Source organism: Oryzias melastigma, linkage group LG18, assembly GCF_002922805.2.
Source record: "Oryzias melastigma strain HK-1 linkage group LG18, ASM292280v2, whole genome shotgun sequence".
NCBI classification, from domain to species: Eukaryota; Metazoa; Chordata; class Actinopteri; order Beloniformes; family Adrianichthyidae; genus Oryzias; species Oryzias melastigma.
Genome location: NC_050529.1, coordinates 11696664 through 11710900, shown reverse-complemented (window position 1 = coordinate 11710900; position 14237 = coordinate 11696664). Strand labels below are relative to the sequence as shown.

Sequence of the window (14237 nt, the reverse complement as noted above, 5' to 3'; positions counted from 1 at the left end):
GAGTTTTCATTTCCCCCTGGAGCCTTAAGCATGAGCTTACTCACGTACAAACACACATACAGATAGCCTGCCAAATTCCACAGAGCCATAAAGGCAATCAGGACAGAAGAGAAAGGCAAGCAAGTGGCTCTGGGCTGCCAGCAGGGAGGCACTGGAAGCTGTAACAAGGTGCTATAAGAACTCTTGAAGGAGTTTAGGGGCTTTCTGTTGCAGGAATAGAAGAGTTTTTAATGTACTTTTTTATAATTGCAGAAAAATCTTATGAGGAAAAATGTTGGTATCATACTTTCCGAACTATATGGCACATTTAATTTTTTTAAAGAAATGACAGTGCGTATTATAACCTGGAGTGACTTACACATGGTTTAATTAGGGTTGGAAGGGATGTTGAGGGTTACAAAGCATCGTCAGAAATGTCTATCGCTATGTTCAAATTCCTTCCCTACTCACTATTTAGTGCGTTCGCCAGTTTGAAGTGCTGTTCGAATCTACAATTCTAAAATTGAGTGCCCTAGAAATTTCCCAGAAGTCTTTGTGAAAAACGTTTTCATCATCAGAACACGTGCTTAAATTGATAGATTTTCACATTATGAATTCAGTAATGTCATTCTTGCTGTTTAAAAGAAAATAGGGAGCATGATGACCAAAATGCCTAAAAAAATTTTTTTTTTAGTAGTTAGCGATTAGGGTGGGAATTCAGATATCAGTTTTTTTAAGTTTTGCAGCATTAAACTAACCACTAACGCAGCTAACATGTAGTGAAGTCAGACTGTGTTTTTTTTTTCTTTCACTTGTTACTAACCCCAGTTAGGAGTTAGTGTAGTCACAGTAAAGTTTGTTTTAGCGTATAATTCAATATTTTTCTGTCTTACTAAAGAGGTTGGGAATTAGCGTAGTCACGCTAACGTTTGTTTTAGTGGCATCAGTGTGTTTTTTCGTATTGCAAACAAAGTTGGGAGTTACAGTTATTGTCAGTACGCTAATGTGACTAACCCTTCTAACTTGGCTAACATGCAGTGGTGTTGGACTGTGCTTTTTCTTTACGAGATGCTAACAAGGTTGTGACTTAGTGCAGTCAAGATAACTTAAGTTTTAGTGATATCAGTCTGTTTTTTTACATGTTGCAAATGAAGTTGGGACTTACAGGTATTGTAAATACATTAATGCTTCTTTCGTGGCTAATGTGTAGCGTGTTGCAAAAGTTTCTAGAGTTACTGTGAACGCAATTAATAAAGTCTGACCAACTTACAGACTTATCTCTGACTCTTTCTCTTGCCTAATGTGCCTTATAATTTGATGCTGCTTACAAATGACATAAGTTTAAAAATTCATTGACAATGGGCCTTATAATCCAGTGCACGTTATAGTGCAGAAAATACGGTACCTTTTCTAGGCGGTTTTAGACCAAAGAACACATGGAACTGCTTGTGAAGAATTAGAGAAAATAGATTTGTTGATTCCAAGTACGTCTCAAGTGTATACACATCTTGGGGAGCTCATTCCAGCCTATAGACAGTTTGCACATCATCATCTGATCTAAATTGTTATGAGTTATGAATTTGTCTTTAGAGAAAACGGCTCGTTTAAACATGTTTGCTGCCCTGTTGGATTCAAAAGCAGACCAAATGGAGTGGATTTTCTCTTTACGGTATCTGGCGAATTCTTGCCCTCTCTTTGAACACATGCGACAAGCAGCTCTTTCAGTCTGAGGCCCACTATCACTGATCAAACAGCTATGTTTGGTGTCAGCTTAACAGGGACAACTATGGTACTCATATGTATGTGTGAGGGGGTGTTGACCTGCTCTTGGTGTGTTTAGATAGGAAACCAACATATGTACTGTACATACCGTAGATCTGTTTTTGCACTTGTGAAGCCATATTTTCATTCTTGTGTGTTTGTGCTTTAAAGCTACTCAGAGCTTGCCAAGTTTTAGACACCATTTCCGTTACTTCAAGTAAAAATATCAACTTTTGTTTTTTTTTAACTTTTAGACTTATACCCAATTGTCCTTAGAAAAGGCGAGAGGGTGTTTCTCTGACCTTCATCCAAACGGTTTTTGCTGGTTGACTTCCTCTGAAGTCCTTTAGTTTGTTGTTTCCTGAAGCACATACTCTAAAGCAGGGGTGTCAGACTCAATCGCACAGGGGATCAAAATCCAAAACATACAGTGGGTCGTGGACCAAACAGGACAAACATTTATTGAAAACATAAAATACCTAAATTGTTAAATTATTAAAACTAAACTTTTTTAACATAAATATGAATAAAAAGTGAGAGTTCTGAGACCAAGAAAAGTCATCATAAATCTGAAAAGGCAAGTGTTCTATTTTCTTTTTTTCACCGTACAGCATGACATGGACTAAAATAATCTTTTGAAGTAACAACTTTTGGTAAATTTGGGAAAAAAAATGTAAAATTGCTGTAATAATGACTTCCAATTGTTTTGGATGGCAGGAATCTGGTCAGGAGTCTGATGAGTCGAGGTTTTATGATTTTTGTGAATACTGGTACTTTAATAGTGTGCAGAGAACTAAGTTAAAACAAAATAAGTCAGAAACTCACAAAGCTTGATGCCAAGAACAAGAAGAAAGAAAAAAAATAAGCGTTTAAAAGCATCCGACCCATTAGTGCGGTAGAACAAAAGATCCTAGCTTAAAGACTGTCATTACCTGCTCCTTTAGCCTCTTATTTGTCCTCACAGACAAAAAAAAATGCAGTGGGATCTGCTAAGTAAAGACCGAACAGATGCTCAATGTACATCTGTACCAACGGACAAAGGGTTTCTACAGGCGGGAGGCTTTGAGGAAGCGATCCCACAAAGCCCGTCCGTCAATGAGAGAAACATTTGTAACATGATGATGCAGCTTAGCTATGCACTGCCAGTCACGCTGAATGCAAACTATTCATGTCTTGTTGCTTTACAATCACGGTGCTCAAGCTTTGGGGGGGCTGAGAGTGGTCACAGTTCAGCAAAAGCCTTCCGAAGGGGGGCCAGTGTCCCTGTAAGACACTGGACTTTTCATCATAACTGGCATGAGTGGATTGGTTTTAAATTTCAAGAAGCTATTGAAAAGGATTCTTTTGACTTTTTTTTTCTTTTATACTAAAATAAATTTTCATCAAACAATTTCCTCCCGTGCTGGTCCAAACATATTTTCATTGTCATGTTTGGCAGGTTGATGAAGACTGAGCTGAACTCCGGCATCAGCCTCATACCTAACATACCTGTATTTGGTTTGGACTCCCTCAGTCCTCTGCACTGTCTAGTTGAGGACAGATGGCATATAAACACTTTTATTACGGTGACCCCAGGAGATTCAATAAAGCCACTTTGAATGTCCTGCCTCGAGCGGGCAACTCTTCAAAGACCAAAATACTTCTTTGTTTGTTTATAACAGAACTAGCAATTTCTTCTTCTAAGACTATTTCCAGCATTTTAGACAGTTCTGTGCATGTCAAAATGATTAATTCTAATCAAACATGTGGTGCATGGAAACGTTTGTTACAATTGGATTACGTTTTTCATGGCCCATGCGCACAGTTCTATTCTAATCTGATCTTTGATACGATCAAGAACATTTTGCACATGTAAACGCAGCTACTGTTGCCTTGGTAACTTACAGCCCCTTAAAACCATAACCAAGTTTTACAGAAATGGCGAGGAATGTTGGCGCATTCTAGTCGTACAAGGAAAACGAAGATGTACATGGATCTATTTATCTACAATGTATGCATCAGAATGGAACATTGCAGGGAGGTTGGGACCCACACATTGTATATTCTATCTCAAAAATAAACTCCTGATTCACAACGATTTTACTAAAAGAAATATGCAGTTTTACGTTTCATTTTCCTAACATAATTCCTCCATTATCAGAAACATACCACTCAAATATTTATATTTTTATCAGAGTTGGTGTTTAATGTAATTCATACACATTACCAAAATTACTTTTTAACGCCAAATATGAATCACCCATTTGCCAAAGTAAAAACTTAATAAAAACATATTTCAAGCCTATTTATTATGCTAATGAGTTCTGATAATAAAAACTTTAATAATTAAAAAAAAAAGTCAATTTTTTTAAATAACAGTTTTAAAAATTCATTATGGTCCATATTTGTCAAACTCGTGAGCATTGATGAGCATTGTTTTTTGCAGGGACTTTTGGGAAATTTCAAGGGCACAGGATTTTCAACCGGACTAAATAGGAAACGCCTGAATAGTGCATTAAGTAGTGATGGAATTCGGACCCAGTCCTTGTGTTCCTTTTGAGAAGAACCCATCACTTTCAAAATGCGTCGTGCATTGTGCTTCTACTTTTATGTAGAAAAAAAATCAAAAACATTTTGTATTTTTGTGTAAATGATGTACATTATCTTGAGATTAGTTCACAATAATGCTCAGATGATGGTCTTGGTTGGCAGCACTGGGTTAACAGTTTAAAAGGTTAAAGCTGTAACTGAGAACTGATGTATCCTTCTTGTAATCATCTGTCACCAGGAGGAGCCAGCCCTGGAGCTAGAGCTGCTATGTTACAGTGGAACAATCATGAAGTTATATTTGGTCAAGGTTATGAGTTATTTCTGATCTCAGATAAACTTTTCATGTGCACACATTTGAGTAAAATGAACTCCAAACCTTACAAGGTCCTGGGAGCATTTCTATCATTGACTGCATTTTTATTATTTAAACTATTATTTTTGAATTAATTAGTTTTTCAAAAGAGATGGATTTTTTAGCAAGCTTCCACTTGCATGCAATTTATCAGATGTTTAAAGGCAGAGCCACTGAGGTCTTTAAATTGGGTTAAAAACAACACCATATTTAATGTATGAATGAAATTGTTTATTTCAAGCAATCAGGTAAATAATAAATAGAATAGACACATATTACATAATCAATCACAAGTAGATTGCTTGAAAGGGAGTGGGAGGAATCTAACTTATATAATCCTACCCCGGTTCACGATTACCATTATCTTTACATTAATTATCATCATCCGGTTCAGGACTTATTATCAGATATTTATACCCTACAATCATAGATTCAAGTTATTACGGATCCTTAAGATCCGTAATATAATTAAATTTCAAACATCCACAGTATATTTTTTTTTTACTTGTCTTAGGTTCTGTCACAGACAAGATATTTATATGAATCGGTACAAAAATCTAAATATACTCAGACGATTATCATCAAAAAAAAAAAAAATCAGCTACATTAATCATTAAAAAAATCCAAGCACATTCAGACCATAATCACACAAAAAAATCACCTGCACCAATCATCCCCAAAAATCCAAAACATACCCAGATGATTAATAATAATCTGAATATATTCCAGACCCTCAGCAACGATCAATGCAAAAGATCCTCCCGACGATGATGATCCTAAAATGTTCTCATTTAAAACCACCAAAATATCACAAATGTAATATTTTTGAAAATGTCCTAACATCCTCATCCATTTTAGCTTATATTTATTTTGAATATACAGTAGATCTGTGGAAATTATTGATTTTATATGTGTGTGTGAACATTTCTACTTTAAATTCTATATTAAGTCCCACTAATCGTATTAAGATTTTTTTTTCTAAAGATGGCTTCATCTAAACATTTACAATCCATAAATTGGAACATTTTACACTTACAATAGTGTATATGTAAAAAGTAAATTTCAAGTATACTTCCTCGCTTTTAGTAAAAACTATTTGTAGTAGGCCTACACCTAAATAAACTACTTTTTGTGAAGGGAATTCATGCTCAGACAGATTGGCATTGTTAAACAGTTTTCTATAACTGATCATTTTGCTTCTATGACCAAATAAGGATTAATATTAGAATCTCTTGACGCTCAGAGGTTGCAAATGTAATCCCTCTCAGAATATTTAGTCCTGTTCTAACTAGTCAGGAGATGAAATGAGGCTTTCTTCTCTGAGCGGAGACCTTTGGAGGTGAGGGGGAGAGAAAAAAAAATAAAAAGAGCTCTCTGTAGGAACGCGCCTGTCAGTCACTGCAGTCATCCATTAAAGAGGAGAAGCGACCATGACGCATTAGCTCGCCTGTGTCTTTAAGAAAGTAAGGTGGGAGAGCCCCCGTGTCCCGACGCGCCGCTCGGTATGCAAACATAAATTTAGCAGCAACGTGTTTGCAGCGGGAACTGAATATCTGGAATCGGCCGTGAGGTGTCATGTCCTCTCCCGGCCGACTTTGAGGCGTTTTCCTCCGCGTGGACGCTGGGGGAGCAGGCGCGCGGGATCCTACTTGAGCTTGGAGCGCGCGCGCGCCTCTGTCAGCGCTTTGAAATTAGGTTGAACTTGCCCCGAGATGACTGAAAGCTGCAGCTGGACGTGTGGGCTGCTTCTTCTCGCTGTGTACGTGAAGGTGAGTGTTTTTTCTCTCTCTCTCCATATGTTTTGGTTCAGTCTGCTTAAGGTTCTAAAGTTAACAAAGAGGAACCACCTGTTGTTTCCCTAACATTTCCCTGAGACAAACAGTGCTGCGTTTTCTGGTGCGGCTCTATATCCCATGTGATGCTAAAGGTCTGATGTTGCAGCTGGAGATGATAGGAAATAAACGATTCATGTTTTGTTTAAAAAAAAAAAGGAAAAAGAAGAGATCTAAGCTTTGTAGTGGAGCACAAAGGACTTGTATGTCTTGTAGGCTGATTTTAGGACTCAAACAGAGGGTCTGTGCAAATAATTGACAGGTGCTCTCACTACTTTCAGGCCTTTAAAGCACCTAAAAAGTCCAGTTGGGCAGGGACACACTAATTAGGAACAAACTTGAAAGACCCATTTTGATAAAATTCATTTTTAAACTTGTTCTTCTCCCTCTCGTTTTCTCATGGGGGACATGTATCAAGAAAATGAAGATTAAATCTGAGTTTTTGAGTTTTTTTTTTATTCGAATCACTGGGAATCAGGAGCAGACGAAAAAAGGAAGGCCACAAGCTCCCTGCTCCACTCCATTCTGACATAACCACTTGTAGTCGACTAAATCCATCTTTATCTTCATCTGAGTTGGTATCTGACTTAAAACTGTACAGCTGGGTAGCTCAGATATTGCTTGCCCTTTTTGTTCCACTAGGAATGTTAGATTTGGGTGGTGAGGGACTGTAGGCTAGTGAAAGAGAGTGAAAACAAAGCGATGATGGGAAATGAGGGCAGGCTCACTTACCCTCAACAGTCCCGTCCCAAATCAGCAAGTTTCTCATGAACTCCTGCTCTTCTGCAGAAGTTGTTCTCAAAAACAACATGACTTTTGATTTTGCCCAGAATTTATTTATTTTTTTTTAGTTTTGCAACCACCCGTTCTCCACCATAAGAAGGAACAAAAAGAAAATGTTTGAAATTAAAAATCTGGAATTTTTTTTCTGGTTTAAGTGATCAGCAGATACAAACCCTTCCCCATTCATGCAGCTTAAGTCAGCACAGGACATGTATTTGTTTTTGAGCAGAATTGCTGAGTCAAAGAAGATCCCTCTTTTCTTTTTTTTTAAGTCATCTCTTGGTCCTTGCATTACTTGGCAAATAAATACGACTGTATTTGAGTTTGGTTATGCGGGTGTGATTTGATTGTTTGGGGGGGCCAAATAGCCTGTGGCTCCAACCCTAAATAGAACAGGCTTCACTTTGAGGGTGACATAATTGCATAGCTCCAACAATTCTTGGAGTCTCTTGTTGCACACACTCCAATCCCCTGATTTGCCCCCTAGAAGCTTCAAGAAATACTTTTTTTTCCCCTTTTTGCTTAATGGGGATTTGTTGTTGGCAGAATGTGTGGGAGGCTGTGCCCTCAAAATACTCCCAGGCATTTCTCTGAGAAGCAAGAATATCCAGTAATTTGGCACCTGCCCTTGTTGTGGAGCAAAGGAGATCTGTCTTGTGTTTGTTATGGTGCACAGGTCTTATTTTGGACCTTAAATGAGTTTGGTGCTTTAAAGACTCACTCTGATAATCTTTTGACCATTCCCAGTGTTTTTCTTAATTATGGTTATACTGTTATACCCCACCTGAGAGTATACATGCTCAATTGCTAGCTTACAGCCCCTCACACCTCCAACCTAACATTACAAAACAAAAATGGCGAGCAATATTGGAGCTATCCAGCAGTATGGTTTTGAGTCAGTTGCCAGGTCAGAAAGGAAAAGATCTACATGGATCTAGTCCTCTACAAGTCCTCTACATGCAATTTTGAGCTTATTTTTCGTTATAAATGCCCTTCATGTCACCAAAACACATTGGAGTGGGTTGTTCACTAATTTGGCCCTTCAGGTTGTGACTGATTCATTTTTTCAGTCTTTGGCCGAGTCTGCTCGCCAAGCTGTAGTTGCTACTATTCAGTAGGTTTTCTTTGGTGTTTCTATTTCAGCCCCAGCTCCTTGATTAAAAAAGACATATTACATCAGTTTCTTTTGATTAACCAAACATAAAGTAAATCGTAGAACCTTTAAGAGAAGTCGGGGACTCACATGGTGAATATTTTTCCACATGTGATGGATATAAATCAGACTTTATCACAGCAGAGGGCTGCCACGCTCACTTCAGCACATGCCTCCTCTTTAATAACTCAGCTGGAATACAGAAGGAAATTAGCCACAAAAGCAACAGATTTTTATGTTTATTCAAGGAAATGATCCTTCTCAGCATCTTAACGCAATGAACACATGTATTGAAGTCTGCAGGATTGGGAAGCTTTGGAGTCTAATGGTGGGATTAAGTGGGGTCACGGTGTGCAAGTGGTCCCGAGCGAGCGTCCGTCAACAACAACAGCATCTCTTGTTCTCAGAAACACACTCTTTGGCCTGATCTCTTGATCATAAAGACCACAAACTACCCAATTAGTTTCCACAAGTGGCTTTGTTGCGGAGTGGAATGGGAAGTGAATTAATATTTTTTGAGGGGTTGGTCTCACTTGAGAAGAAGGGGAAAAAAGCTTTAATGAACATCTGGCCAGTGATGGATGGAGCAAGTTTTTGGAGTGCGTTAACAAGGGTGAGTGTTTTTAGTTAGTCAGTAAAGCCTTCATACTCATCTCATTGTTCCCATCTGGGCTTAATCTGCGGAGAGGGACCGAGGCATGTTGAGTGTATTTTCTCTGTTACTTGAAGGCCAAGGACAAAAGTCATGGGGACTTGAAACGCAGAGCTATGTTCAAAATGTTTCACTTTTCATGCTGGAGTTCCTGGCTCCGTTTCACTGCTTCCTGCTACGTTTCTACAGTTTATTGCTAAGCCAATAGCAAATCGTTTCCCAGAGTCCTCAGTGGGCTAATGACGGAAAAGTCCTGTAGAGGAGAACAAGAGATGGCAGCATCTGGTCAAAGTTGACTCCCAAAAAAACGTTCAGTTTCTGCTTCATTTACAAGAAACTATTGACTTTACTTTTCTTTGATGTCATTTTTGAACAGCAAGATCTTATTTTCTTAACAAAAAAAATATTAAAATAAAATCTGAAAATATCTTTTTATGGCAAGCATGGAGAAAACTGTCTTTATAACCATTACAAAGAAAAGTAGAACAGATGGAAAATAAGTTTTTTTCTTAAAATACCTATTTAAATAACCTTTTTTTTTAATTGTTAAAAAAACAACTAATGAGGATAGTTGTTAATAGGATTGGTTTCAACGCTGTTTTCTCATTTGAGTTTTAGCTATAAGGAAATATATTTTTAGCAGTTTTTGATCCATCATATATCCCTGAGCCACACTGTGGTGTTCCTCAGGGTTCAGTGATCAGAGCACTAATGCTTTCACTATACATCTTTTACCTATATGGTCATAAACCTTTTTAATTAGTAAATATTAAGAAGGTTTTTACGACCGCTAAATACGTAAATTTATATTAAAGATTTTTTTTTTGGGTCAATTAGGTTTATTTTTGAACTGCAGCTAAAAACAAATAAACACTGCAAATAGTTCATTTGAATTTAATTTGATTTCGTTAGTAGCTTTTGGGCCACTTTAATTAAAAAAAAAAATCTGTGAAAAGTAGTGTTGATTGTTTGTAAAGCATAACTTTTAAAGTGGGCACCTGGAGGGCAGGCAGCCACCACACCCTGGTACTTTTTAGACTCGCCCCTGAGAATACTATGTTTTTAAAACGATCTTTAAAAAAAAAAAATGGCAATTTCTTTTTAAGAAGTGACAGAAAAATCCCAAAACATTCACAGTATTTCTTTGACATTTAGAGTGGATGAATAAAGAGAACTTTGTGAAAACTGAACAGAGATTGAAAACAACATCAGGCCATTGCTGATTCACCTCCAAAATCCTGCAAAGCTTGAAATAGTTGTTTATGCTTCTATGACTCAATGCCCTGTTCTGATAATAAGGTGTGACTGAGTCTACAGTTGGGTTTGTGCCAATAAATGGCATAATCTCCTGGAGTTATGGTGTGTTAATTTTCCAAGGAGTGATTTAGAAAAGCTACTTGGAAAACAGTAGGAGTTTTTGTGGTTTCGCCTGGTTGTGTCTTACTTTGCGCAAGTGCTGCCAGTAGATGGCACCATTACAGCAAAAGGACCTCATTCTCAGAAGTGGTCCGTCTCCTGTCTCGTCAGTAATTTTGCAGGTGACTTTTTTTTTTTCTTCTATCCCCGCTCTGTTTCTCCTAGAATCCGCTGTGAATGTATTTGTTCCTTCATCACAAGGTTTATTTGTAATTACTGAGTTTGAAATCTGAGCCTCTGGTATTTTGGCCCCCCTGATGAAACATTTTGGGCTCCATCTGCAGCGAGTCCAAGTCCCCTCCATCAGCATGATTGAACGTTGTTGTTTTATCCTGTTGTGCGTTCCCAAATGCCAGTGTGAGCTTCAATCTACAGGAACTCGCACTTCATCTGGCCTGCACATTTTTCAGCTTCTTTTTCAAAGCTGCGGAACGCGCACAGCTTAGCAGCTCCGCCTTGGCTTGAGCACATGCATCTGTCTGTCCCGTTTATGCCCTGGCCTTGACCCGTACACCCATCCCAGTACGAGATTGCTGCAAGGGCGCTAACCAGAGGGGAGACGAAGCACTCTGGCCCTTCTTATGATGCCTAATTAGAAGGGAGTTGCAGGTAGGAGGTTTTTGTGTTGGTCTGTTGGTTGGGAAAAACATTCAGGGGAAATATAGAAGTCAGCCTGACACTACAAAGACAGGGAAAAGAGGAAGAACAGAAGACAGATAGTGGCAAAACAGCCAAGAGAAGAAAGAGGAGCAACTTTTAAAAAGGGGAAAAACCTGCATGAATCACTGGTTTTGGAGGTTGAAGTCGACCCATAAAAGACCTTAATCACAACTGCCCTTATGGCTAGATACAGAGTGTCTGCAAGTAAAAAGTGGTTAACCCTATATGGGACATATAAGTGACCCACACAAAATATCAAGGTTGTAGATAGAGTTGCGATGTGCGATATTAGTGATAGATATTGCAATGATGACTTGCAATACGTGACCATGTAGCAAAACAACTAGTACATTATTTCACTGTCTTCACTCCATCAGTTTTTTTTAGATAAATTCAACAGAACTTAAATTATACTCTAAATGACCCTTGTCTACATAGGAGGAAAGTATCTAACATAACAGAGGTCCATCCGATTAGTCAAATGTGAAAAGGGCTTCATTTAATTAGTTAAAAACTTCAAGCTGTCATAAGATCGTTTTTGCATGTGTAAACATTTATGGTAACCATTCATTGCAATTTAAGCTGTCTTTTCCGTCATATATTGCGATGATGATAAATTTGCAATGTATTGTGCAGGCCTAATCGTAGAATCATAGACCACTTGATGAACCCGTCAAGCGAAAATGTTCATGCAGAATTTTTCTACGGGGGTGCTGTGAGTGACGGGTCATGGCAAACACTTGAGCAACACAGATTTTTTAATTTTTTCAACACGCCCAAATTCTCCGCACTGTGCAAGGGGCCTGTTAGTGCTGTACAAGTAATAAGTGTGTGGTCCTAGCCTCCAACCTGACTGTAAAGCTATGTTCCCACAACCCTTGGCAATGCGGGTTCAAGCTGTTACTTTTAATAAAAAGTCTAAGTAGATGCGCATATATGCATGTTTTTGGTTTTCCCGTTTTAAACTATTGCGTTCACCCGTCACTACCCAAGTTTTTATGACTGTTCTACATATAAAACACGCAGTCACTGAACATGCATTGAAAGCTAAATCTGTTTGAACTTTGACCAATCGAGGACTCGGACTTGGTAATGACGTACGGATGGCTTCCTTTTTAACTCAAGGAAGCGCCAACCGTTTCAACAGTGATCATGGAGGAGAAATTAAAAATACTGGTTAGTGCCCGGCTAGATTTCTATGACACCAAGTCTTTCATATATTGGAATGGAGCTGTGAAAGAAAAAGCCTGGAGCAAGATTTCCTAGATTGCGTCGAGCCTCTCAACTGTAGATGGGAGACACGGGCAAGTAAATGGTAGAAAAAGAAAAAGAAGAAGACTCTCTTCCCTACTTGTCTGGTGTGAACACCATAAATGTGCGAATTAGACGATCAGAACACAGTTTGTTTGGGAATCCTACAAGTGTCCCATGGGCATTTACATGCACACCCCACATGTGTGAAATTTGCGCACGGTTAGTAAGGAGCTAGTGCACGTACTCTACTAACGTCTAGAGACTAGCTTTAGGGCAACATACGCCAGCATCAATCATAAGTGTGCGCAACTTGCAATATCCTTACGAATACTTCACTATCGACTTGCCACACATAAGACAATGGTACATTCCATTGAGGTGGGGGCACAAGCCTCTCTCCATCCCTCCATATTAAAAAAACTGCCAATCAAAAACTTGCAGTATCTGAACAGGTGAACCCCACGTACAGTGCATGTGACTAAGGCTTTAGATCTGGGGAAAAAAACATAGAAACAGTGGAGTTACACAACAAGGCGAAGACATAGTTCTAAAGGAGGAAGATGACTGCTGTATTGAAAGGTTCAAAGGAGAGCCTTATTAATGGAGTGATTATGATGCAGATTATGGTAGGGAAGGAATGAACACAGAAGACATAAATGGAAAAAGATAGCATTATTAATGAAGTGAAAGAAGAAAAGTTCAATGAAGCGTGCTGGGAGAATGCAGCCCAACTAGGGTCATTAATAAAAAGCATGAAAGCAAAACATAAATATCAAAGTGTATCTTATTGGACAAAATGGAAAGGCTGTAACTCCAGATCCACTCACTGGTTGACAGGCATGACAAACAAATAAAAGGCCAGTTATCTCACTCGCTGACCTCACTCTCTTGGGAAGACAGAGGTTGTGCTCAAGTGTGAGAACAGTTAGGGGTTGAGAGGAGAAGAACGGCTGGATCGCTAAACCGGTGGAAAGACGAGTGACTGAGGGCTGCATGCTGACAGGATCTCCATGGCGAATGTTTGTAAAGCTAATGATGCTTCCCGGGGCTTTCACATCTGTTCCCCCCAGTGGCCACATGTGCTCTGAGTGAAATCAGGGCGGCCATGTCGAAACAGCAGTTACAAATGGGGAGGGGGGCTTACAGGATTTCTGTGCTTCCCCAGAAATATGGTAATCTTTCAAAAAAAAATTAGATCTCCTTCCATTAAAATCTCTAATGCTCAAAAATAAACAGTGAAAAGGAGAGATTGGCAGCCATCCAGCTGTATGCAATGGTTACGGTACTAATTTACCATGTGTCCTTCAATAGCTATGCATTAAAAGTTTGCATAGAATAGAACAAAATATTTTTTTTTGGTTTTGTTGGTTGTTTACTGATCTTTTTTAGATTCATAAATGTCAAAATTAGTTTTTAGTTTATCATATTTATTTTTGCAAACATTTAAACACTTTTGGGAACAAAAGGGATTTTTCTCCTTTTAGTTAGAAAGTGAAGAAGGCATTTGACACCCTATAAAACCCAACTATGAAAAGTGGACAAACATAGGCCTTTTTCCCCCTTATTACTGTTCATACCTGCGTTTTGCTCACTTACTGCCATACGTTTTTTTGATGTACTTTTATAGTGTATTTAGGTCTGTTTCAACGTTACTCCACGTTCTGTTTCACCACATTTCCTTCTTTCCTTTTAAGGTTTTAGTTTTTTTCTGAGTTGAGTTTTTTGAGGTTTATATTTACTTATTTAAACAAATTTATTGAAATAATTGTATTGATTTTAGGATTAATTATTTTTTGGCATATTTTGTGGCCATCAACCATATTGTTATGGGAAAGAGATACCACTCCTGAGAAACATTTTGTTTTT

The 14237-nt window shown here is 38.4% G+C and overlaps 1 protein-coding gene across 1 annotated transcript in view; it reads left to right on the top strand.

Moving 5' to 3' along the window:
* Window positions 1–738: 738 nt before the first annotated feature.
* adamtsl3 (ADAMTS-like 3) overlaps window positions 739–14237 on the top strand; it is a 112572-nt gene continuing 99073 nt past the window's right edge. The window contains exon 1 of the mRNA XM_024288323.2: window positions 739–6390. Coding sequence (XP_024144091.1) covers window positions 6334–6390 — 57 coding nt within the window. The 5' untranslated portion in view covers window positions 739–6333. The remainder of the gene's footprint in view (window positions 6391–14237) is intronic.